A 26,318-nucleotide genomic window follows, 5' to 3' on the forward strand; every position below is an offset into this window, starting at 1 on the left:
ATTGAAGCAACTGACTTAACTTTAAACATTTCTTATCAACTCCACAGCCAGCAAAGGGAGCAAACAACAGTGTTGAAATAACTGCTCTGGGAATGCCAGAGTGCAGCACCATCACTCAGTGCCTGGGAAGGGAGGAAAAGTCCTGCCTGGCTCCTCCTGAGCAAAGCACAACCCTGCCAGACAGCAAGGCTCTGGGGAAAGCCCCGTGGCTGAGTGGTGCTTCCTATGGGCACATCAGGATCTGACATGAGCTACTTTGTGCAGATAAGGGGCACGTGGTAGCAAACAAAAGGATTTTTAGCGAGTCTTTTTCAGACTAGACTAAACTGCTTAGCCACCTAATCATCTTTTAACAACTTCATCCAACCCCAGGTAAATCCCTCCTGCCACACAGTTTTGTCCAAAATTATTAACTACCTGCTTAATTACCAGCACTCCAAGTCTCATGGTGGCAGAGCACTCCCCAAACCATTAATCACCTCACGGTGCGGGGTGAGGAAGGCTGGCAGCAAACTCACCTGCTGGGCTGAGCTGCAGGAAAGGCAACAGCTCCATTGCTGATGGATGCTCCTGCATTCAGCCAGCCAAGGGGAGCAAAGCCATGGCACAACGAGGCTGCTCCCAGCAGCTTTGAAGAGCTGTGACCCAAGGTTTCCTGGGAACAGCACTGCTCCAGGGCTCCTGGGTTGTGCTGGGACAGGATCCTCACCTGGCCATGCTTCTGAGTTTCAAGGGTTGTTGGGCAGAGTTTCTCTCCTGGTCTGTGACAGTCCAGCTCCAGGGCCTTGCTGCTGGTCCGGACCAAAGGAAACAGGCTGGGAGTGGATGCTCCAGGCTGTGTGCAATGGTTTTCCCTACTGTAAGCCAGCAAATTGCCCAGCATTGATCATGGCAGCTGAGATGGCCACAAACAGCAGCCATAGGCCTGACGACAGCCAGAGACCCTGCAGAGCCTGGGAAGATCTCAGACTGGAAACTCGCTGTTACAGATTACTGATGCTGGGCACCACCTACCAGCAGGAAGGTGATGGGAGCTGAGTGTGCTGAGCCTGCCAGAGTGGGAACAGTTTCTTCCTGGAGCCCAGACTTCAAATTCCAGCTATGCTATATGGAAATAGAGGCTATGCTGCTGGTCTGGGGGGTGAAGGAGGGGAAGAAAACCTCTACTCTCATGGATTATTTCGGGTGTATTTGAGTTCCTGAATAACATCAGCTAAAAGAGCCCTTGGGAGATGGGAAGGAGCAGCTGATATGGATAGAAAGTAATTTTCTCATCTCGTAAACCCAGGGGCTGCTCCACAGTAGGGTAGATACTAGGAAAGAACATTTGGGATATGAGAATTGCTTGTTTCAGGAAGGACTGAGTGGTGGAAGTTACACAGAGGAATAACTTCCTTTTAGTTCACCTAAAGAAAGAGCAAGTGCAGATTTTGCAGTACAGTTAGGTGGGACTGCACCAATTTGGTGTTTGGGTTCCTCTTTTAGAAGTGTCCAAATGACCGGGAAGCAAAGTCCTGTTGGTTTTCAGTTTTAAAGACAAATATAATAAAATCTTTAAAAATATGGACTCATAGGCAGAAGGACACTTTAGGGGGTTCAATGCTGGGAGATCAGGGAAAGCAAGAGTCTGCAATACCTTTGTGGGTTGGGCTGCAGGGCATGGGATTGCATGGGGGAGGAGTAACTGTGCCTTCAGCCACAGCCTGCAGAGACAACACAGCCACAGACACTCACTTGCTATGTTTATTGCATGCAGAATGACCCAACTGGAAAACACTCTGGCTCTCCCCGCTTTCTGGGCATAGCCACGTTTAACCTACTGCCTGTGAAGTTCTCCCAATCAACCTCTCTCTGGGCTGATCAGGGAACAGCACCCAGGGCTGTGGGGACCCCTCCATGGCAGGCCCATGACCATGTTTTCTTCCTCGCCGAGCTGTGTTGGGAGGCAGGTAGCTAAGAGAGAAGGGTAGGCAGCCCTAAATTCTAGATGCTCCATTCCTGTGAGCCTGCTGCCTCTGTGGGGAGAAGTGTTCTGAAGGGATGAACTCCTGAAGGAACCAGCCCCAGTATCTGCCTTGGTCCATTCAGTGCCTGAATCGCGAGAGCCTGGGGGAACGGCTGGCCTGGTGGTATCGCTGATACCCCTCTGACGCGGCTGGGAGCAGCAGGAGGTGGCTCACAGAATCCTTCTGGCAGAGGGCCATGGCCTCCTTGTAATTCATCTTCTCTTTAGTGACAGGGTCAACGAGATCTTTTTCATAGTTGGATTCATCCTGGAGCCTATTGGCCAGGTTGCTTGTTATCATCCCCGTCTGGACAGCTTCCAGCACAGGGATGCGACCGGTTTTCTTGGGATCGATGAGCCCTCCAGTGAGATGCTGGACTTGCAGGTAGGGGAAAGCACTGTCCTTGGTCATCCAACCCTTCTGAACTGCTTCCCCCACAGACAGCCTTCGCTTGGTCACTGGGTCCTCAATGCCTGTGAAAGCTTTCTGAGCATTGAGCAGTCTCTGCATGTAGGTCCTGTCAATCAGCCCCCTCTCGATGGCCTTATGGACCGAGAACCGGTCCCTGGAAACGAGGTCTATGATGCCCCCTGTGGCAGCCTGGGCTTCCAGGAGCTTCTGAGCTGTCATGGGATCGAGCAGCTTCTTTGCAACGGCAGTTTTGATGTTGTACTTGGTGTTGGTGGTGGTGTCATACACCCCGGCGATGGGGGACGTGTCATCACATATGCCCTTCTGTGAGGCTGGGGGGAAGAAGGTTTGGGTTTGGTGGGTGGTGGGTGATGTGAGTGGGGATTTGGAGATGATAGAGCCAATTGAGAGGGACGAGGGAGGCTTGGTTTCCCCAGCCACCAGCAAGGCAAATTCAGAGATGGGAATCTTGCCATCCCGGTACAGCTGGTACTCCTCCTTTGTGATCCTCCTCAGCCTTAGTGCATCATCGATGGAATACTGCTTCCCACTTTTCTTGTCAAGGAGAAGTGAGATCTCCCCATTTGGGCCCAGGGTGGTGATTTCTTCCCAGTCACACTCCAGCTCTTGCAGCTGGATGTACTGGCCTCTGTCTATGATACCTCGCTTATAGGCTTCGTAAGGGGACATGTCCTTCCCTGTGTCAGGGTCCAAAATAGAGATCTTGGTGGAGAGGTTCGTCTCTCTCATCTGGGTCTCATGATTGATTTCTTCACGGTTGACCTTTGACTGGAGATCCCGAATGAACCTCTCCTTGTTGTAGATCTGGTCCTTCTCCCTAAGGATGTCTGCCTCCAGCAGGGAAACCTCATGCTCCAACTGCTTCTTCTTCTGCCTGTCACTCTCAGTCCGCTGGCTGAGCAGTTTGGATTCCTCCCGAAGGAAGAGGACTTTCTGCTGCTTCTGCCTCTCCAGCTCCCGCAGTTCACTCTCCAAGTTGGCTCTCTCCTGGATGGCCACGTTCCTGGCTTTCTGCAGCTCCGTCTCTTCACGAGCCCATGTCCTCTTCATGCCTTCAGCTCTCTCAATCTTTTCCCGGAGCCGCCGTACCTCTTCTTCTGCCTTTTGCTTGGCTCCCCTCTCCCTGCTCAGCAGCTCCCAGATGCGTGCACGTTCACTCTCCAGCGCTCTGTCCTTTTCCACTCGAATCACCTCCTTGTAGATGGTCTTCTCCTGGGATTTCGTTTTTTGCAGGACATCGACTTGCACCTGCAGGTTCTTGCATTCTCTCTGCAAGCTCAGCACCTCCATCTTCTCCCGGTCCAGCTCCAAGCGCAGGCTGCTGGCAGACTGTTCCAGGACTGGATCCTTCTCCAGCTTGACCACTTCTTCCATAATGATTTTCTCTTGTACTGGAGCTGGGCTCTCCTCCAGCTCCTTTATTCTCAGTGTAATTTGTCTCATCTCCTTCTCAAGTGCAAGCCTCTTGCTTCGATCCTCCTGAAAGTTGAGCAACTTCTCTTGCTCTTCCACCAGCACACGAACCTGCTGCACGTCGCGTTCTAGGCGACGCCTGTTGCTCACCTCCTCATCCAGACTGCGTCTCAGCCTGCTGTGCTCATCCCGGAGCTTTGGATCCTTTTGGGTCAGTATCACCTCTTGAACAACCACCTTCTCCTCCGGCTTCCGCCTCTCCAGTAGCATGTATTTATTCTGGAGGTCATAGATGGCATCCTCTGCAGCTCTCCTCTTCTGGGACATGTTACGGACCTCCTGACGCAGGCGATCGGCTTCTTTTTCCAAGAGTGGATCATTCTCATAGCGGATTACTTCCTTGTTGACCAGCTTGGTTTCCACCTTGGATCTCTCCCTCCTCCATTCATCCCTTTCCCCCTGCAGCCTAATGAGCTGCTCCTGGGTCCTGCCATTGGTGTTCACAAGTTCATTGAGCTGCTCTTTCAGCCTGTCAATTTCTCTGAGAATCTCTGGACTCTTTTCATGTTTCACTACCTCCTCTATGACCTCCTTAAACTCCACCTCTGGTTTTTGTGACCTGAGGACTTTGAGCTCTGCTAACGCCTCTTCCACTTCATTGTCAATCTTAGTCCTTTTCAGAGTGACTTCCTGCAGCTCCCTTTTGAGGTGTGCAATCTGCCGCTCTGTTTCAGGGTCCACCAGGAAGATCTCATTGACCCTCTCTTTCACCTCTATCCTGGGCTTTTGCTTCTCTGCGATGCTGTACTGGCTCTGCAGCTCTCCCAGCTCACCTGTCAGCATCAAGTTTTTGCTCCTCTCTTCTTCAATCAGAGTCTTAAGCTTGGAAGTCTCTTTCAATAACTCTGGGTCCTGTTCTACCTGTTTCACCTCCTTAACAATAATTTTGGGTTCTGCTGTTTCAATCAGTCTTTCCACCTCTTCAATCTTGTTCTTCACTTTCACTATCGCTTCTTCTGCAGACTTTCTTTTGAAGGATTCCTCATCGATTTGTAACTGCAGGGTCCTAACAGACTTCAGCATTTCTGGGTTTTTCTCCAGTTTGATGAGTTCCTTCACCACCACCTTCTCTCGGATGTTGGGCTGCTTTCGCTCCAGCATGTGCAGCTCCCTCTTTTGCTGCTCAAGCTCAGAAGCAGCAGCCAAGCTTTCCTCCTGGAGACGCTTGATCTCCTGACGAAGACTGGCTGCTTGGCCATCCAGGCTTGGATCTTTCTCGATTTTTGTGATCTCTTTGGTGAGAAGCTGGGCAGGAGCGACCTTCTTCTCACTCTCCATCTGGGCAAGCTTACGGCTCATCACATCAATGTCTTCTTGCAGGTTCCGCCTCTTTTTGCCTTCCTCTTCAATCTGCTGTACCATCCTAGACAGGTTGCTCTCCACCTGTGGGTCTCTGTAGTATTCAATCACCTCTTTTTCTTCCACTCTTTCAATGGGCTTCTGAGTTTTCAACATCAGCAGCTTGTTTCTGTGTTCCTCCAGGTCCTCTTCAATCCTGGCCACTTTCCTCCTTTCCTCCTCCAGCTGCGATTTCAACCCCTCAGATTCCCTGCTTGTTGTGGCTTTGTTTTCAGCTTTCTGGGTTTGCTCATGTACAGCTTCAATGTCCTCATGCACTTCCTTCTGCAAGGGAGAAAAAAAAAATCACTCTTTTAAGGTGACTCAGAGATCTTTTAAATGACATGGCATGGTGGGAGACAAAACTGGCACAGAATCCTCACACAGTCTTCAAATAAGGCTGTTTGTAAATGGAAAGTGAGCACACAATCCTGTCATCTCAAGCAACTGACTTGGTGAGTCTTCCCCTTGAGATGGAGGTGCTGCAGCAGCCCAGAAAGGTGCTTTGTGCTGCCTTCTTGTATCTGCAGCCAAGGGTGAGCATCACAGCCAGTCCCCAGTTTAATCTCTTGTGCTTCCTGAACCCACTAAAAGTCACCCGGTCCTGAGACCTTTCCTGCAGGTGGTTCAAACCTTAGAAAGGTGTAAAAATCCAATTGCTTTGAATCGTTTCCAGAAGGTTGTGAGCACTAAACTCCAGACACACCCACAAACAAATCTGAATTTTTCAGTCTGTGATTGTTGAATAGCTATGGCTAAGAGAACTGGACTTAAAAGCCCTAATCTTTTTTTTTTTTTCTAAGCATAAACTACAGCTTCAGTAATGAGCTGAGGGCCCCCAGAGTTGATGAGTCACAACCCAAGATCAGTGTCAGTGAAACTGTGGTTTCTTGTGGTCTTTTTCTCAGAGAGGCTTCCATTCCTGTCCTTCCTTACACCTGGCTGTGGAGACTCAGGGAGGGGTGGGGGAGTCCCAGGCTGAGCAGATTTGAACCCCAATCTCGAGTACCCCAATCTTGCAATGAGCTGAAAGCTGGTACCTTCTCAATGATCTTCTTGGCAAACTCCAGCCGGCTGAGCTGCTGTTTGTTTTCTGCTGCCAGCTCCATGTAGAGCTTGGTGACATCATTTTCCTGCAAAAGAAAGAGTGGTGAGAGCCTTGTGCCCTCACTCGGACACTGCTCTGTTGCATGGCAGACTCTGCCACACCTCCTTTCAGCCTGGACGAATTTTTGTGTATGGCACAGTTCTAGGGATTAGTGTCTTCCCATTGACTCTTTAGAGAGAGACAGAGTCTAGGGACTCATGCAGGAGATCCTGTACCTGTTATTTGAATGCCTGTTAGATGCCTGCAGGCCTACACAGGGTCCAGTCTTCCAAATTCACAGATGGACAGCAGCTAGCAAAAGCCTTAAGGTGATGCAGGAGAATTGGGGTGTAATTGGGAAGAGCACAGAGGAGCTGCGGCTCCTTCCTCTCCCCACACACCTACCCTGTAAGTTTTATTTTAATACACAATGTGGTGAGGAGGCAACATCAGCAATCTCAACCCAGGTGCCAGGCACAACCCTAATTCAGGATCTCACATGCTGCTTTGGCCCAGGCACAAAGGGATCCCTGAGGACTCTGACGCTGGGATTAGGACCATAAACAGTGGTGGCTGTGAGAGTGAATTAAGGCCTTGCAGAGGACATTGGGGCAGGGGTAATGAGCTGGACAATGGTTTCCTTGCCTTCATCTTAACATTTTACCTGGGCCTGGATGCTTTCCTGCAGGGGGGTCACACGCAGCCTTTTTGCAGCCGAGTCGGTCAGGGAAGGGTCCAGAGAAGAGCTGTATTTGCCTGCTTCAAGCTCATAGTCCTGTTCACACACGAGACACACGAGAATCAGGTGGGATCTCTTGGATGAAATGCTAAGGAAGTGATAAATGGGAAAACCCATCCTTACATTGAGTGTGGACTGCACGTTCTGGGACAGCCTGATCAGGGCGTTCTTCTCAGGCTCCTTGCTCTGGATCTCCTCCACCAGCCTCTGCAGGAGACACACGTGGTGTTAAGGACACACTGAAATCCAGCTGCCCAGTAATACTCATGCAGCCTAGAGAATCAGCTCAGCTGAGGGAATAGTGGGAACAGGAAGACATTTAGGAAGAGTCTCCAGGGGTTTAGGGTATCTCAGCAGTGCTATAACTTTCCCAGGACCTCCCACATGGTTTTATCACAAATAAGATAAATAGCAGCCAACACAGAGACCTTCACAACTCCTTGTCTGAGCTAGTGAGCTTAGAGTCTGCTCAAGGAGAGAAAAATGAAGGACCTGGATGCAGCATCTCAACCTAAGGTGCAATATTTCAGGATCTGAAAGTGTTCTGTCCGTAGAGATGATTTCAACCTGGAGGTGACTGGCACAGATGAGGACACCAGCACTGTAGATAAACCCAGCAAGGTGAGATACACCAGGCAACACCATCCGTGGGCTGCAATCCTTCTCTAGTTCATTCACTGTGATGGGGGAGCACACAACTAGGAGGTGGCTGGTACTATTTTGCATGTGCTGTTCATAAGCAAATTGCCCCATCCCCGTAAAGTTCCAGGCTGTTCTTGCCCTGGAACACACCTTCTGTGCCTGCAGCTTGTAATTGATCTGGCTTGGCCCATCAGTGGTCTTCACTTGGTGCCTGGGTAGGTTGTTCATCCAGAACATCAGGTTCTCATTGGAGTTTTGGAACTGCTGGTAGGTGAGGCTGATGTTTCTGAGGGTCTTCTCTCTGTGCAGCACAAAAGTGGACAGGAACATTAAGGGGAAGGGCAAAGATTCATGTGCAAGTTCCTAGGAAGGAAGGTGAAAGGTGAAAACATCACCACAACAAACATCAAGATAACAGAAACAAGGGGGTGACAACTGATGCCTGAGTGGGGAGCACAACTCTGGAAGCTCAAAGCCTGTGCTGTGAATAGGAAGGTGGCAACTACACAGCAGGACACACCTGGTCCTCAGTATTACAGGACTGTGGTCAGGATCAGGGCCCTGCAATGAAGAACATACTCAGGGCTGTGACCCCTGCCTCAGTCCACCTTAGCTAAGCAGAGCAGAGATGACCCCACAGGTCCTCACCGCTGATCCAACTGGTCGGCCACGGCGTGGTAGCGATCGTTGAGGAGCTGCACCTCCCGCTTCTGCCGGGGCAGGTCAGGGCAGTACTCCTGGAAGTTGTTCTGCACAGCACTGCAGCTGTGCTCAGCATCCTTGAGCCCCCGGTTCAGCTTCAGCACACAGTCCTCCTGGGCCACCAGGTCCCGCCTCATCTTCTGCAGGGGACAAAAACAGACACCTTGTGTTTGCATCAGTCACAGCAACACCCAAACACCCTCCTTTCTGTGTCACTGACTGGGCAGCACTGGGGGCTGGTCAGGCTCTCCGAGTGACGTGCAAGGTGGAAGAGGTGGAGCAGAAAGGCGTTATTCACCAGGGAAGCTGGGATGCAAGGTGGCTTGGACAGTGCACTGAGAAATTTTGGGGAAGGCAAAACATCAGGTCACTGTGGGTGCCAAGGATGGGGCAAGGAGACTGGGAGCAGGGAAGATTAGGGATAGGTGAGAGCAGGAGAGATTAGATGCTAAGAGGGACATGATGTATTTTAGGGACCACAAAGGGAAGGGACAAAGGGCAGAGTGCTTTGTTGTCCAGTGAGAGCAGGTCAGCCTGCAACACTAACATTAAACCTTCAAGGAACAAGTCTACAAAACGGCTTCATCACTGGTTCCTCAAGGCGCTCAAATAAATCCAGCTCCTCTCACATTGCACCCTCAGCTCAGGGATCTCCCACCCTGAATGAGAAGCCTGATGTTCCCCTACCTGCAGGTCATTGGCCCGATCCTGCAGGGCATTGGGGGATGCAGGAATGATGCTGTCCTGAGCCAGCTTGGCCTCAAACGTGCTCACAATCTTGTCTGTGTTCTCAATCTGAGTCTCGAGGTTCAGGGCAGCCTTAGCCCTGGGAAAGGGGAAAATGAAGGATAAGGTTAGCTACAGAAACCCCATTCTTCTTTTCTTCCTTTGATGTTTAACCTTGCTCAAAATTAGAGCTTCTGCAACATGTCAGAGAACAAGCAGCGTGCACTCACACCCCTGTCATGCTGCTCACAAGTCAGATATGTTGCAGTTCACCACAAAGCAGAGCTGGGACACACGCCCATTGTGGTGGATTTTCCATGGTGGGGGAATCTGCTCACAAATTACACACAAGAACTCCTTCAGCGGTGCCTTTGGTGATGGATGGGAGGTTTCCAACCTGTGCTGGACCTCAACCAACACTCATATAGATAAAAGCATTTTCTCTCATGCTTCTGTGTTGGCACACCTGTGCAAGGACACTTCCTTCCCTCATCCCCATCACTCACTTCTCGTTGTACAGGCTGGAGAGCATATTGACATCGTTGTATTTGCTCCTGAGGGCATTCAGCGTGACAGGGAGCTGAGAGGCCGAGGTGCTGGTGGGTTTCTTGGAGAGGTAGGTCTCACACTCCTTCTGCAAGGCATCCTTGGCTGCCCCCAGGTTCTCAAGTTTCTTTGTTGTTTCCTGGCACACCAGATGGAAGCACAGTCACCCAACACAGCCATAACAGAGCTGCTGTGGAAATGTGTTTCCCTCAGGGGCGGATTTGGCTGTGGGGCTCAGGGTGTGGTGCCCCTCTCATAAGGAGCTGCCCCTTGGGGCACAGCCCCATCCAGACTGTGGCTGTCTGGCAGTGGCAGGGTGTGGGAAAGAGATCCACATAGACAGAGATGGAAAAAACCTACCTGCCTGAGCCCATCCTGCTGCCAGGGCCTGATAAATAGCCACAGATGAAGATGTAACAAGCTGAAATACTGCAAACCCAGACCTCGACTCCGAGGAAAGGAGCGGGGCTCCATGGCACTGCCTCTTTTCCTGTCTTCCTGACATTTATGAGTCTGTACTTCCCATCAGATGAGACAAAGCTGGCCCTTGGATTAATCCCCTTTATCCCTTAGTCTCTTTATTCCAGACTTCAGAGTGTAAGGTGACAGTATTCCCAAGACTGGCACCTGGACCACAGCTCTGACATGAATGGACCCTCTTGCTCCAGAGCCAAGGGAGAGACCTGCATTTCCTGAGGGTTTCATTTAGTCCCATTTCAAGGGTTCAAGCCAGCCTGAAACCCCTAAATCTGCAGCATGGTATTCTCTTTTGGAGCACCAGCTGTCATCTGCTGTGTTATTCCCATGTTGTCCTGCTTTGGACCAAGGACACAGCACTACCAAACTGCTCCAGCTCCAACTCACCTGCTGCTGTTTGATCCTCCTGCCAAGGTCATCTGTGGGGTCGCTGTAGTTCACAGGAGACCTCACTCGGTTCAAGACCTCCTTCTCTACCTGGACCAGGTCCTTGCCAACACGATCCAGGCTGCTGAGGAGCCGGTCAGCTTGGGGATCATCCTGGACTGCTGGAGGGGTCCTGGACAGAGCTGCAGAGAGACATGGGTTAATCCCCAGGTTTTAGCTCTGCCATGGTGAGCCACAGCTCCAGAGGAGGGACAAAGCCAAGTGCTGCCATGCAGACACATCCCTTCTCAGCTTTGCTGGGAGCCTTTGAACTACAGCTGTGGGAATAACACAGATAACCCAGGGTTGGGATTTAGCCATGGCTGCCTGCTTATCCCACAGCCCCCAGCTAGGGAAGAGAACTGCAAGGCACTCAGATTACAAAGCAGCTTTAATTAAGGTTTCTGGATAAACACATCCCCCTGAAATCCTAAATACCCTCCAGCTGTTGATGGAGCTGGGGGTCAATCTCAGAGGCTTGAGAAGGGCAGCAGACTGAGCGAATTGCTGAGGCAGGAATCAGGTTATCCTGCCAGTTATTCTTTGCCATCTTTCCTGCCATCTCCTTTGGAGGAGAGAACATCCTCCCACAGGGACCTCTGCAGGTGCCTCTGCCCACCCTTGGGTGGGTGGTCTGTTTCCAGAGCTGCCTCAGGAGAGGGCTGGACTATCCAGGTGACAAACCTTGCTGGCTGGGCTGGACCTGCTCCTTTTGGCTGCGTCTCAGGGTGCTCTGAACCGCTGCTCGCTTCTGCTTCACCGTGCTCAGTTCCCCTTCCAACCTGTGAGCAGAGAGGGGCATCATCAGCCAGGAAGGGACTCAGCACAGCAGCAGCTCCGTGGCTGCGCTGGAAAGGTGTCCCCAAAGGCTGGGAACCTGCAGCCTCTTGTAACTCAGAGACATCCCTCAGGAAAGGGAACAGCAGTGAGAGCAGCTGGTTGGTTTGAGCAGCTGAGTTCTCCCAGGGAAGACAGTGTTTCCAACTCTCAGCAGAAGCTATCAAAGCTGGAAATGTATTTCATATGGTTGCAGTGCTTTGCAGCCTTTGCAGGAAACACATACAAGTGGCTGCTTCCGTGGCGGCAGCACTAGAAATGCCACGTCTCAATTGTAAGGATGGTTCCTGCCTAATGAAACTAGGGCTGGGATCTGCCAGAGCTGGAAGGACCAAAAAATATTTCTGGGTGAAAAAAGACTCATGGAGCCAGAAGGAGTGGGAACAGGAAGGACCAGACCAGTTCTCATCCCTCTCGTGGACCCTTCCAGCTAAACACTGTGTGCTAAAAACAGCAATTCCCAGCTTGCCTGGCTGCTGTCAGATGAGGGCTGTCCCTCTGTGCATAGGAACCAAATTTCTACTTTAAAATACTCATGAAACCCATCAATCCAAAGGATTCAATAGTCTGGGATGTGTGAAGAGGGTTACACATGAGGAACACAATGAAGCAATCACACCCATGGCACTGGGGAGCCAAGCTCCCACTTTGGGCATGCCTGCATAGCTCCGAGTCTGGGCTGTGGCCTTTCCTCGGCACTTGAGCAGCACCGATTTACCCAAACACCTGGGGCCATGATTAAAAAGGCAATGCCAGCCTCCCTGCACCACCGCCCCATCCTGTGGGAACGGCAGGAGCTGACGGAGCAGGCAGGCAGCAAACCTCCACGGGCTCAAGGAGCTTTGCTCAGTCTCCAGCTGGGGCTGGCTGAGAGGAGATACCACAGATAACTCTGTCCTGTTTGGCAAGTCCCGAGCTCCAGACTGATTCTGCAATGAATTTAGTCAAACCTATGCCAGTCACATGTTTGGGTGAAGAACTCAAGCCTGACTGCCAGAAAACTCATTGACAGTGAGGTCTGTGCAGTGTGCAGGAGTGTTGAGGAATGGCAGACACCTGGGTGCAGGGAAAAATCCCCCTCCAGGAGGGATTCAGTACTAGATAGTTGAGAGGCCTGTCCCCAGCTGCTGTTTCTCTGCAGTCAGGCTGGTTATGACCCCAGAGAGTCTAAATGTCTCTCTGGGTCAGGGTCCCTGCTGCAGACTCACCTATTGACTTTGTCTATGGACTCGGGGTCAGGAGGAGGGATGGAGAAACAAGCAGAAGGTGCCTCCTGGACCACACCAGTGCTGCTCTGCACCACCCACATCTCTGGGTTGCTGTTGTCCTTCAGAGTGTACTTGTCCCCTCTGGTCAGCTGCACCTGGGAGAGGACACAAAACCCAGTGAAAGGCTTGGCTTTCTCGCCCTAGGGCAGTTCCTCACACCGTGGAGCCAAGATCTGGAGCAACCAGAGAAGAACCCAGTTCTCTGTCCCTTCTGAGGGCGTTGCTAGTCCAGCCCTCACCTCCCCAGCATCCCAGTCACAGAGGGTGTCCAGGGTGAGGGGCTGAGAGGGACGTGTCCTGCGCAGTTTCAGCGGGCTGATCTCTTTGCTCCTTCTCTTCAGGTCAGCGATGCTCTTCTCTGCCTGCTTCAACACCTTCTCTTCATTCTAGACAAAACAGGGGAGACGGTGGTTGTGGCCAGGTTTGGATAAGGAGGAAGGGGAGGGTCACACTACAGCAGGTGTGCTGCGACCAATTGTCTGTCCTTCTGGGGTAGAGTCAGGAGTTTCTCCATTCTCAATCCCTCCAGGTCCCTTCTTCCCCTTTCCATAGCCAACGCTCTCCTCAGTTTCCTTTGCTCACCAGTCTGCCGTTGAGGACACAGCCTGGGTTAACCTGAGGTGAACCCACACTTTCATATCAAATATCCTGAAGAAGTTTCCCTTTTCAGAAACGGAACACTGCCATGAGGTGGCTGCATTCCAGTGTCAGAACGTACCAAGACTCCAGCATCTCTCGAGAGGGAAATGTGTTGTGTGCTTGGGAAGATCCCAAGGTGAACGTGTCCCCTCCCTCTCTCCAGGGTAAATCTTCCTTTCCTATCTGCATCTCACCCCTGAGGTCAGATTTCTTTATTCCCTCCCTTGCCCTTGGCTCATGAGAGTGCTGAGGAGATGGGAGGATCTTTCCCTGGTTGGATGCCAGTGGCTCAGGCCCTCTAATCCAAGTGTCTTATGTTAGGGACAACACATGGCTTCTCCCTGCACTTCTCCTTTACTCTGATGGTGACTTGGGGCCTGGCTGTGTGTCACTGATGGGGACAGTGCCATCTCAGGGCAGTGTGAGCAGCATGGATCTTCTGGGCTTCCCCCTACCCAGCACAGAGCTGGGGTGACCTATCCCTGCAGGATTATTCACCCACCTCTTCCCCTTCCCCTCTGTCATTGATTGGGGAGTTTTTAACTTCGGATTTGCCCTGAGGTCTGGCTGGTGCCACCTCCTGAAAGCCTCACCTCCAGCTGGAGCAGCAGATCTGACACCACCCCAGGGCTGTCTTTGTTGAACTTGCTGTATTTGGTGTCCAGGTCAGAGCTCATCTTCTTCAGGGAGTGGCTCACAGCCTCAGCATCATCCTGGAACTGGAGGTGTGGGTAGGGAAACAGTCAGGCATGAGGGGACATTACTGTCTCCAAGTCCAGTGGGGTCTCTCAGTTTCCAACACCTCTAAAAGATTACATTTTGAGGGGCATTTTCCCAAAATACCTTTACTAGGTGCAAGCAAAGGGTCTCCCATCCCCAGCCCCTCTCTTTTCCCTGCCTGCCCACTCTGGCCTGACCTGCAGAGCCAATGCCCATGAATTTGCTTTTTTACCTTCTTATAGCTCTCCACGCTTTTCAGTTGGCTCTCTTGGCAAATGCAGAGATTCAGGAAATTCTGCCACTCGTTCTTCAAGGCTTCCTGGTGAGCCTGTGGGGGAACAGAGCACATCTCAGTGGGTTCCAGCTGATCCTACCTCCCCCTCCACAGGTCTCCTTTCCTCAGAAGTCCCAGAGATCAGAGGAAGAGCAGAGACAAAGCTGTGCCCAGGCACTGCTTGATCCAAGCCTGAGTGAGGACCCACCTTGAGAAGGACCTGGCTCATACATAGCAGCCATCACTTCTCAAGTGGTCCCAGCTCCAGAGGTGTTGGGGACTGAGAGCCCACCTTAGCCTGGCACTGCATCTGCAGGCTTGGAAATACAACCTTGGAGGCTGGGAGCTGCTTTCCCTTGGGAGAGGTCACATCATGTCAAAGCTGGAACTTCCTAACAGTGTGAGGGTGGCTGCACTGACGTGTGGGAGCACCTGAGCAGGAGCTGGTCCCAGCACTCAGATGGTGGCCACTATCTCCTGGAAATTTTGGAAGGGGCGAAGACCCTGCACTTCCCTCAGCTTCCCTGTAGGGCTGGAGCAGGCAGAAAGATGCTGCAGTGCAGCGTGGAAGGAAAGAGTAACTTAACTGCAGGGAGAGGTGAAGGGGTCTCCTCTGACCTACCACAGAAACACTCTCATTCTCCCACAGGGCTGGGGAAGAGACCCTCTCTCCCTACCTGGATAGGTTTGATGGCTGGGTGCTTCAGCTCAATCATCCTGTCCCCATCATCCTGAAGGTGGTTCACAAACTCCTCCTGGCTGAGCAGCTCACTGGACTTGAAATCCTGGAGGAGAAAAGAAACTTTCTACCCTTGGGAGCATGCAGGGAGCACAGAGGGGTCTCCTGGGACACCGAACATAACAGAGATAAGGTTCCCAAAGCACAGACATCCTTTGTTTGTTTGTTTGTTTTTAAAACAGAAGGGGCTAGGCAGAGCTAAAACAAATGAGACACACTTGGGCCTCAGAAAGCATCAGGGCATTTGTTCAAAGAGCATTTTCCTAAGCAATTATCCCTCTCATTTTCTGTGTCCCAGCACATGGCAGTCGCTGGGTGTTGTACCGTGGCCATGGAGGCTGATGTGGCAGTGAGTCCTTCCCTTCTCTCTGACCATGGAAAGCCTCCCTGACAGCTCTCCAATGCATGATCCCTCGTGCCAGCTCAGGGAACTGGAGGGGTCACACAGAGCAGCTCGTTCCTAGTTCCAGCATGGTCCCAGGGGGTCTCTTCCCCCTCTGTTTTGGAAAGCCTCACGCTCAGGGCTGTTGGTGGCTGTGCAGGAGGCTGGGATGCACCCTGCAGATCCCACATGCCAGCCTTTCCTGGCCAGGACACGCTGCCACCCCCCGAGGGCTCACCTCATACTCCCGACGCACGCTCTGGACATCCATCATTTGGTCACTCCAGTCCTGCTTCAGGATCTTGGTCTGCTGGTCTGTCAGGTAGCCCAGCTCCTTGGTGCAGCCCTGGAGGTGGTGGTAGAGGCTGCCAAGGCTCTGCCCTCGCCAGATGGAAGCTTTCTGCCCACACACAGGACAGAGACAGTGTCAGTGCTCAGCCTGGGGAGTCCCTTTCCCCTCCTCCTCTTCCTCCCCAGGACCACACTCCTGTTGCACATCCAGCAGGAGATTCCCAGAAACCTCGGTGAGAAATCTGCCACCACTGGCTCTTATCTGATGGGGCTGCTGTTCCCTCTCCCTCCTCACAGACAAGATATGTTTGTCTAACCAGAATCCCAGGTGTGGGCTGGTGCCCGGGGCAGTCTCAGAGCTGGCCCAGCTCTGCTGTATTTCTCACAAATCCCATTTTCAGCATCGACCTTCATGGGCCCAGCTGGGTAAATCCAGAACCTTCTTCCTGGCCACCTCCTTTGCTCTGGCTGCTCATTTCCTCTCTGGAGCCCTTGTTAGGGATCAGGGCAAGCCTCCCCATTTGCAATCCTGATTTGGAACAGTGTGTGGGCTGGATTTCCAAGTGCCTTCTGGTCCCTGTGCTCATGGACATAGAGGAAACTGCAGATCCATGACCCGTGAAGAGGAGAGACATGGATCTCACCCTCAGCATTGCCCTGAGCATAGCAAGAGTTCTTTCAATTTACACGTATCCCAAGGAGGGAAGGAAATGGGGAAATGATGTGAGGGACACAACTTTACTGTGCAAGCCCAGGGGTAGCTCCTGTTCTGAACTGGGCATTCCCTGCCCATCAGGGATGGTGTTACTCTGCTGTAAGACCCCATCTGCTCAGAAAACCACCGAGAACCTTACCAGCAAATCCTTGTACTGGCTTTTTAAATCTGCCACATCCTGGGTTACAACAACAGTCAAGACCAAGGAGGTGAACGAAAAAAAAAAGAAAAATAAAGAAAAGCTGTTAGCAAAACATGTGGTGAATGCTGATGAACTGATTCATGGAATGTGCTTTAGAAACCATCCAGGAGCCTGGCCCCCCATGCCCTCTGCAGAACAAGGGTGGACATTCACCGTGCAGAGGAGCAGATGGGACAGGGAGCAGAGCCAGCAGGGTCCCCAGGGGAGTGACAGAACAAGGAGGGGACAGAGGGTGCCTCACCCCAGAGCGGAGGTTCTTGATCTGGAGCCCGTAGGCTTCGATCTCCTTCTGGAGGATGTTGTGCTCAGCTATTTGCTTTTCCAGCTCCGACATGCCGGGGCCATACTGTCCTGCATCGACTTGTTTCTGTGCAAAAGGAGTCAGACACTAAAGCAAAAGGCTGCATTTCAGGGGGAAACCCCCGGCAGTGCTGGCAGGGCATGAAAAGATCTGGTGTCTGATAACAGTCCAGGAGAAAGGGAGGGGATTTTTTTTGTCGTTTCCCATTATTGCTGTTGGTTGCCATTTCCCCAGCCACACACAGGGGCAAAGATAACCAGACCACATAACCCCGGGCTACAGACTTGAGCTGAGCCAGCCCCCTGCCCATGGTGACATGGGATGCACTTCATTAACATCCAGCTTTCAGGGGAATCCAAATTGGCTCCAGTCTGGGCACTCCATGTTCCCAAACCTTGCAGAGTGAAACCCTGAAAGGTAGGGCTGTAAAATTCCTAGGTGACATCACCTTCTCCATCCTTTCATCCCAGAGCAGGACTCTCTACCTGATCCCCCTCTGGTAACTCTTAATCTGAAGAGGTCAATTCAGAGGGTGCTCCAGAGGGTTTTTAAGAGGTAGAAGGAGAGTCTGTCTTCCATCCAGAGCCACTGAATTATTCCCACCACCTCCAACACCCCTGCATTACACTGAGTATGCGGTGCCTGGCACAGCCTTACAGACAACAGCAAACATCATCTGGCCTGGCAGGAGATGGGAGATTACATCCAAACCCAGCTGCTGTTACCATCTTTTGGTCCAGGATCCTGGCCCAGTCCACCCTGGGCCCCACCTCGGGGATGTTCAGCTGCTCGTAGAGGGCGCGGTACTCTGCACAGAGCTGTGTCACACGGTCATGGAGCTGCTGGATGCTGCCAAGGGGAAAGGCACAGGTCCCTGAGTCAGTTGGGAAGCAGGAGAGCCGAGGTGGGCCTTGTGGAGCCCAAATTTCACCCCCACAAGACCCAGGGTACTTTGCTGTCCCTTTGTGGCACTGGCCTCCTTCAGCAGCGTTCAGCACTTGTCCTGCTGCTCTCCATCTTCAGGGATGTCTCAGGAATTACTGCCCAGGAGGATGCTGCAGGGAGGCCAGGGCTGTCCCTTCCCACTAGGAAACTTCCCTCCTGATTTCTACATAGAAAGGCTGGAAGTGAATGGGAGCAAAGCACCAGAAGCCAACTGAAGTTCTTCTCCCACTCCAACACCCACCTCTGACTCTGTGCTTGCCCCACATTAAAGGTATTTATTTTAGGGAAGGCAGAGGAAAAGGGGATTTGCCCTGAGAGTGGGGCCACAATTTAACTGCATTTTTCTAGTGCCTTTTGTAAGGGCTCCCAAAAGACTGGGGCCTCTTGGGCAGTTGCTCCGGCATCCACTCTGCATACCTGTATCTTTATAATAAATTGGCAGAAAAGATGATTTTAAGACTAAACTCTGTGGGAAGAAGAGTGAAACTACCACTCATGGCAAGGACTGGAGCTCATTCTGTGTCCTGAGGAGGTTCCCAACTGCTCAGCACCCTCCAGTCCCTCCACTGTACTCACTCTTTCTCTATCTCAGGAGCCTGTGGGTGTTTCAGCCTCTTGGCACGGTCCACATCCAGGAAGAGATCCTTCAGCAGGGTCTCAGCTTCCTTCAAGTTCCTGGCATTCTCTGTCTGGAACTCAAAAGCCTTGTTCTTCTGCTGATTGCTGGAATCCTGGAGGCCAGGGAGACAGAGGAAAAAGCCTGGTTGGACCACGTGGACATCACAACACGTTCCTTGGGCAACACAGAGGCTCGGGATCCTCCACACAACAACCACAGAGGAGCCCTGGTGCCCAGCCTCCTGCTCCAGCTCCCTCCCTCCCAGGGGCTTTGTGGGTCAGGCTGGCAGCCTCTGGGGGTGCTGGGAGGGCTGTGCTGCCATAGGTGAGCCAGCCTTGGCTGTGCAAAGCCTGAGGCATTGAGCAGAAAGAATCTGGGAGGCCTTAGGATGCAGCCGCAGGGGTTGGGAGGCTCTGCGGGGTGTCTGTTCCTCCCCAGCCTCGAGTCAGCCCCCAAACCTGCAGCAGCATGCACAGAGCAGACACCTGACCCGTTGTCCTAGACACTGCATTTCTAGGCAAAGCCTTTCACCTCCCACCACCCCCTGCCACAACTGACCTGCTTGAGTCTGGACTGAGTCTCCAGGATGTCCTTCTCCACCTGGTCAGCATTTGTCTGCATGCGGGAGATGAGCACGGCCAGCTCGTTTGTGGAGGACCTGAGAGAGGGAACAGCACAGCAAGATGGGTGGGTAGAGCAAATCTCAGCCCCTCCATCGCTGCCCAGGGCCTGCCCAGACCTGGTTCTTCGACCCTTTCCCCCGTGCCCACTGGGGCTCTCAAGAAAGAGCCTGAGCTGTGGCCAAGGGCACGGACACACTCAGGGGGTCAGTGCCCGTCAAGGCCAGAGCTGAAGTGTTCAGAGTGAGTGGTGGTGGGATTTTTGCACACTACCCAGCCCTTCTGCACAACTCCTTGCTGCAGATGCTCATAACTTTGTATGGATTCAGGAAAAAAAAATTAGAGGGGGGAGAAACAATAGGGGGAAAGAAAAGGGGGGGGAGGGGGGGGAACCTGCTGTAGGGTTCCCAAAAGCACCAACACCACATCTGGGGTGGGAAGACCCAAAGCCACAGACAGCTAGAGGCCAGGGGAGCACCCTGCAGAGGCAGCACAACATGCTCACCCTGTTTGGAGGTGCTTCCCTGGGTGCCTGCCCTTGGCTGCTGGCACAGGTGGCCCTGCAGCCCAACCCAGAGCTGCCATCCTGCTCCATGTGAAGCTCTCCAGAGCTGGCCCCAGGGAGACACTGGAGAGCCCAGTGCCACCCCAAGACTGGGCTGCAGGGGACAAGGACTTGCTGTGCAGAGCACAAGGCCCTCTGGGTGCCGCAGTGGTATTTTCAGAGGCTGGGAAACAGCATGAAGCTGAGTCAGGGCAGGTTTAGGTTGGATATCAGGAGAAGGTTTGGTACCCAGAGGGTGCTGAACAGGCTCCTCAGGGAGGTGGTCACAGCACTGAGCCTGTCTGAGCTCAAGGAGGGTTTGGACAATGCTCTTGGCACATGGTGGGATTCTTGGGCTGTCCTGCACAGGGCCAGGACTCCAAATTCCCAAGGCCATGGCACACCTACCAGCCCTCCTTGCCCCGGTGAGGGTTCCACGAAGGTTCCTGACAGACCATTCCCCATTGCTGTCACCTCAGTGCCACCACGCAACCAACGGTGCCATCACAGCCCTTATCCCACCACCAGCCTTGGGAATGAGCACCCCTGCTGGAACAGCTGGATCCAAAGGCTGCAGCCAGGCATGGGATGGCTCCCAACGCTCCCTGCGGACAAGGAAGCACAAACCTCCGTGCCACCTTTGTCCTCGTGTCCTGCTGTTTCCAACAGCATCTGCCCTTGAGGACAGTGCCGGCCCTCCCCTGCAGGCAGGGAGAGCACAGCACTGCCAGGATGTGGGCAGAGGCAGGAGGGTGTGGAGCGATAGCATCACGCAGGGATGGAGCCCTCGGAATGCTGCTGATGGGGCAAAGTTCAGCAGAGGCTGAGTGCATTATGTGCTGGGGCTGGCATCTGAGACCAGGAGGAAAGAATCTGAGCAGCAGCTATGGGACAGGACATCACTGGGGGTCAGCTGGAGTGGGGGGACATTTCTTCAGGGCAGGTTGGTACCTCTTTGGTGGAAGAAGAAGGTGGGAGAAAGGTGATGTCACACACATCTACCCCTTAGCCACGTGCTTTCCTTCCAAGCCCCTGAATCCACACAGGACAGGGGGAAATGATTCCCTTAATGGCTCTGTCATTGCTCCAGCTCCTGCTCGTGGCTCCAGCTGTTCCACAGTTCATTCCAAAGGCTGGAACAGATGCTGGGACGTTCATTTATTACAGCCCCAAGTGACTGTATCGTGCCAGGGAGTGCTGTGGTCACCCCAAGCCAAGCACTCGGATGCCACAGCTCCCGTTTGAAGTGAGCACAGCCCGTGTGGCTCCAGAGGAGGGACAGCCCCAGCAGTCCTGCTCACAGCATCCTCCTGCCCCCTTTCCCCAGCTCCTCCCTTGTTTTTAATTTCCCAAGCGTGGGCCTGCACAAAGCGGCTCTCAGCTGCCCGGAGGTTCGGGGCTGGCAGCCGTGCTTCAGCTTTCCTGCCTGGCATGCACATCAGCAAAAAGGGAAAAGGGGACTGCTGTGCTGCGGCAGCGCCACCTCTGCAGGGTCTGATTCCAGGGACCGTGGAGCTCAAGGGCCCAAGCAGCACGTCCATCACCATCAAAGCATCATTCCCTGCCACAACCTGTGTTTTATATCCCGTTAATCATCCCTCCTACTCCATCCGTGCCCTTTCCAGGTGTAAACTGCAGCACAACAGGGAGGATGGGAGCAGCCCAGGGCTCGGTCCCTGTGAGCCTGAGCGTGCAGCAGGCTGGAAGCTCTGAGAGATCCCCCCTCCCCAGGAGGTTACACAATCTCCCACTCATCCCTGACACGCCTGGAATGAGGTGGTGTCCCACGAGCAAATACTTGAGCACCACCCAAATTTCCTGCCCGGGCTCTCAGCGCAGGGAGGAGAGTGTGAGTCACGGGCTGGGCTGGCCGCTGTCCCGGCGGACGGAGCCTCTCCCCGAGCGCCGGGAACGGCAGCGTCCCCCCGGGAGCTCGGGCGGAATTCACCTCCTGCCTAAAGAGAGTGGATGGGGTGTCCTGTTTGAGCCCATCCCAGTTTGTCATGTGGCTGTGGATAACTCTGTGCTGCTCCAGGAGGGGAGAAGTGAGGATCCATCCTTCCCAGGGATGGTAGACCACCAACAAAATCCTGTTTATTCCTGCTGGCACTCCCTTTCTGGCTGGAGGAAACTCTGGGGCACACCATCCCTTCGTTCCTAAGGTTGGGCACGAGAATCTGCTTTGTTTAGGCTGAGCCACAACGAAACTATGGGCTGAAGAGCTGTCAGCAACCTCCTGGTCACAGGCACTCAGCCCATCCCAGCCTGTGCTGCACTTTCCTGAGGTTGGCGACCAGGATGCTGCTGCAAACAGCCTGGCTTTCAGCGAAGTGGGGATGATTCCTGGACAACATCATCACGGGAGCAGCAGGGGTGTGCTGAGAGGAGTCCATGCAAACACCCACCCACACACCCACCCATCACTGTCCCTCCTCGGGGTGTCCCCCTGCCCATCCCTGCCCCGTTCCTGCTGCCCCTGGGCAGGAGCTCTCACTCAGCCAGAGCTGGGCCCTGCATTTCAGGGTGAACATGCTGACATTTGGGCTGCAGAGAGGCAGCCTGGCATCAGGTGGGATATGGGCAGCCACAAGCTCATGTTGGACACCCCTCAGCCTCCCGAAATTCGGGTTCGGCTCCACACGCAGAGCGTGGTACAGCCACAGTCCTGGGACGGCTGAGGGCAAGGCTGGGCAAAGCTCCTCCTGCTCCTCTGCCTCAGGAGCCAGGGCAGCCTCCTCCCTAGGGCTATCTCATGCCTAGGAGAGGCACAGCACCATTATTATCATTATTAATTGGTTCATTTCTCATACCACTTTCTGTCTCCTGGACAGCCCAGCTGCACACAAGGGACGGTGTCTCTCAGCAGCAGCAGGACTGTCCCCCACTCCTGGTCACTCCTGCCAGGGCACTTTGGGCACGACCACAGCAGCACCCACTGCAGTCCCTGACTCCTCTGTCCCTTCCTCACGGGGACTTTGCTTTATGGCCACAGAGCCCAAAGCTGGGTCTGTTCTCCCCGACACACGCAGAGGTCCTGGCACATTTTGATTTGCCAGCAGATCCCAGCAGACCACCACTGACCCCCTTCCAGGGCTGGGTTAGTCCCCAAGCCCCTGCATGTCCCCAGGGTCCACACTGCTCCAGACTGACTGGGGAGAAGCAGAGGGAGGTGGTGGAAAAAGCAGCAATCCCAGGAGACACTTAAATCCCAGGAGATGACTTGCCATCCACCTCCCAAAACCACCCACAGCCTTTGTTAAAATCACACCCAGGCACAGCCAGTCCAGCCAGATCCAATTCAATTCCACCTTCTCAAGAGTTTTCCCTTTCAGCCCCGCAGTGCCTGCACCTAGAGCAGGGCACATCCAGGATGCTCCTCAAACAGGGACAAACCTGTGCTTGCTGATGCCTCCCTGGGATGCACCCACCAGCCGGAGACAGCAAAGGGCCCTGACAGCCAGGGGGCTCGGCAGCACAGCCCCCCAGGGACCAAGAGCCCTCTATGGGGGTCCAGCTGCTAATTATGAACGCCAGAGAGAGAGAAATTCAGCTGCCGAGGCTCTGGCCTTGGAGCCACCAAGAGTGGCTGTGGGCCACCAGCATTTTCTTGGGGCCATCTGCAGAGTGTGTGCTGGTGGCTGCTCCCAAGATAACTCACCCACCTTCATTTTCTCAGCTGCTTTGGGCACTGACCAAGCCCCAGGCCATGGCCAAGCGAATTAGGCTGTGTCTGATGGTTGGTGCCTCCTGAAACAAGCACAACTAGCTCAGTAATTGCTGTGCTCCTGCCTCCATCCTGCATGGGGAAGAGGTCCGAGGTCTTGCTGGGATGCAGCTCCAGTTATTCTGAGAGGTTCATGCCCAGGGAGAGCCTGCCCAAACCCTCTGAGAAATCCCCAAGCTGCTTTGGAAGCTGGCTGGGAAGGTGGAGAGGTTGCGCTAGTAAAGCTGAATAAACCAGAGCCTGACACAGCTCCAGGCTGCAGCCAGGCCCCAGGCAAAGCTTGGTGTTCAGAGAGCCCCCAGACCTGCCTTTGAGATGAGTTTGCGTGTGCTCAGCTCCACTGAAGCTTCCCATGGCAGGGCCCCAGCTCCTGCCATCCCCCCGGGCAGTCCCAACCTTTGTGGGGTCACCTTGTCCCCAGGCCCTGCTGCCCTGCCCAGCCACCCCCTCCTCTGGGGCTGTTGGCTGACCTGGGGTTTGACCCCCAAAACAGCACATCTGGGGGCCAGAACCGTGTTGTGACCACACAGGTGTCCACACACACACACACACACACAAACACCGTCCTGGGCTGCTGCTGGTGGTCCTAGGAGATGTGGCCAGCACCCCCTTGAACCCTGCATGTCCCCTTCTCCTCAGCACAACCCCGCTGGCGACTTCCTCAGCTTCCAACCATGGCGGGGCAGAGAATTCCCATGGAATCAGCCAAGATGCAAAATTGCTGAGGAAGGTGGAAAATAATCCTGAGTCAACAAAGCAGCTGGAGGGAGGGATGGGATCTCCCTGCAGGAGTGCTCCCTCCCAGAAGATTCCCTGATCCTCGGGAAGCATCACACATCCTATTCCCTTGGAACTGAGGGAATTTGTTCATAGAATCACAGAATGGTTTGGGCTGGAAGGGACCTTACAGACGCCCAGTTCCAAGCCCCTGCCATGGGCAGGGACACCTTCCCCCAGACCAGGTTGTTCCAAGCAGGTCTGAAAGAGGCAAACTCAGCGACTTGACCTGAGAGACCCGGCCTGTCCCAGGCTGGGTTAGAGCAGCCACCAGCAGACCCATCCTCACCCATCCCCACCACCTGAGCAGCAGCACGCTGAGCACCCCTCTCCAGGGATCCCAGGGCAGCATCACACCAGCCTCACACAGCCAGGGAATCCCAGGATCTCAGACCCAGGCTGGGATCTGCTTCACCATCGAGCAGACCCCGCTCCACCTAAGCACAGAGGCTGCTTTTATCCTGCTCCTGCCTGCCCAAAAGGGGCTCGTTGCACCTCCCTGCTCAATGACCACAGCTCTGAGCACATCCCAGGGGCTGCAGGACACTGGGAAGGAACACAAAGACCACCAAAGACAAGGACAACCGCCAGGCAGCACATTTTGGTATCACCTGGCAGCAAACCCCAACCTCCTGCTGCTCCACAGAGGGATGGCACTTTGGGTGGCTTAAAAAACACGGATCACCCATCCCTCATCCTCCCCCGGGGCCACACACAGCACAGACACAGGAGAGGGGTCACACTTACTTGCTGGGTTTGACAGGGGAACCTCTGCTGGGGGAATTCCTGCTCGGGGAGCTTTTGCTCACCCCCTTGAACATGTTGGCCAGGTCCCAGCTGGTGTCCCGGGCTCTGCACGGTCGTGGTGGGCGCTGGCTCCCTGCTCCCCGCTCCGGTGTGTCGGGATGGAAGGACAGGACTCAGGGAGGGACGGTCGGCGGCGCAGTAAAGAGCAGCTCCGGAGAGGCTCCTCCCCGAACGCAGGTGAGCAGCAGCAGCAGCAGCAGCAGAGATGGAGGCACATCTGAAAAAAAAAAAAATGACTCGAAAAACCAGTTTGGGGTGGAAAGAGCAGAGCCCCAGAGGGAGAACGGGAGACCTCGCCCTGGCTCGGAGAGTGTTTGGGCTCACACAGACGAGCAGCAGCTTCCCAGCAGAGGGACAGAGAGCACTTTGCAGGGAGGAAAAGCCTGGGAACACGGCTTGCAGGGAGTGCGCTGCAGCCACTGAAGCACATTTTAAAGCATCTCCCTTGCAGCATCTGTTTAAAATGCTACAGAAAAGCAGAATCCCCACGGACAAAGCCAACCAAGCGTTTTCCAAGGTGGCAGCACCAGTTTGGGAATCAGCAATTCTCAGAACACGACGTTATTTTGCAGTCCAGCAAACTTTTGGCCCAGACTCAGCACAAGGTGGCCCTGGCTCCCAGGAAAACTCTGAGGGCTCACAGCAGAAGCAAAGTCAGCAGCTCCAGCACAGCATCCCAGGAGCCTCAGCCACCGGGATTGGGGCTCTGGAAAAAATCCAGACCCAATGATCTGGGTCTGAGGCTCTGCCCAGGCACCCTGTCGACACAAGACCTTTGGCCAGGCTTTGCCTCTGGGCAGGTCTTTCCCCTCTCTTGCAGAGTCCCAAGTGGTTCCCAGGAAGTTCAGCAACACCCTGGCATCCCTGTGGCTCCCGGGGATGCCCAGCCCCGCGGCTCTCCCCAGCCACAGCCAGGGCTGGCTACCTGCTGCTTTCACACAAAGCCAAGTACAAAGGGCCCCACAAACCAGGAACCCTGTGTTTCAGGCTGATCCACCATGGATCCCTCAGCAACACGGGATCTTACCCAGTGCAGGACCAGGGAGGGAGGGCAGAGGATGGAGGAGGAAGGAGACAGGAGAAGATGGGGGTCACAGCTCCCACATAAGCACCAGCAAGACACCAGTGATACCAACACAGGTTTGTGGCTGCTCTTCACTTCTTCTGTGTGGTCCAAGGACAACCCAGGACCAGAGGAAAAGGCCCAGGGTCCATTGTCTCTTCCTGGGCGACCTCTTTGTCCTCTTTAAATTTAAATCACACTTGTCTCAGGAGAGAGGGAGAGACACAGACAAGATGGGAAGTGATTGCTGAGAGATC

General features: G+C 53.8%; 1 protein-coding gene across 1 annotated transcript; it reads right to left on the minus strand.

Moving 5' to 3' along the window:
* Window positions 1–1,725: 1,725 nt before the first annotated feature.
* EVPL (envoplakin) lies at window positions 1,726–25,244 on the minus strand. Its single transcript, XM_066200539.1, has 22 exons — window positions 24,939–25,244; window positions 19,085–19,184; window positions 18,484–18,638; window positions 17,688–17,811; window positions 16,903–17,028; window positions 16,599–16,637; window positions 15,692–15,853; window positions 15,010–15,117; window positions 14,291–14,386; window positions 13,932–14,057; window positions 12,939–13,085; window positions 12,640–12,794; window positions 11,279–11,376; window positions 10,556–10,737; window positions 9,652–9,830; window positions 9,107–9,245; window positions 8,366–8,559; window positions 7,868–8,018; window positions 7,199–7,282; window positions 7,001–7,111; window positions 6,290–6,382; window positions 1,726–5,534 (listed from the first exon to the last, which is right to left on the minus strand). The coding sequence occupies exons 1-22, from the start codon at window positions 25,010–25,012 to the stop codon at window positions 2,085–2,087; spliced, it is 6,093 nt and encodes a 2,030-aa protein (XP_066056636.1). The 5' UTR covers window positions 25,013–25,244; the 3' UTR covers window positions 1,726–2,084.
* Window positions 25,245–26,318: the final 1,074 nt, after the last annotated feature.

This window comes from Chamaea fasciata, unplaced genomic scaffold, assembly GCF_029207755.1.
Source record: "Chamaea fasciata isolate MVZ Bird 193981 ecotype frontalis unplaced genomic scaffold, bChaFas1.0.hap1 SCAF_19, whole genome shotgun sequence".
NCBI lineage: Eukaryota > Metazoa > Chordata > Aves > Passeriformes > Sylviidae > Chamaea > Chamaea fasciata.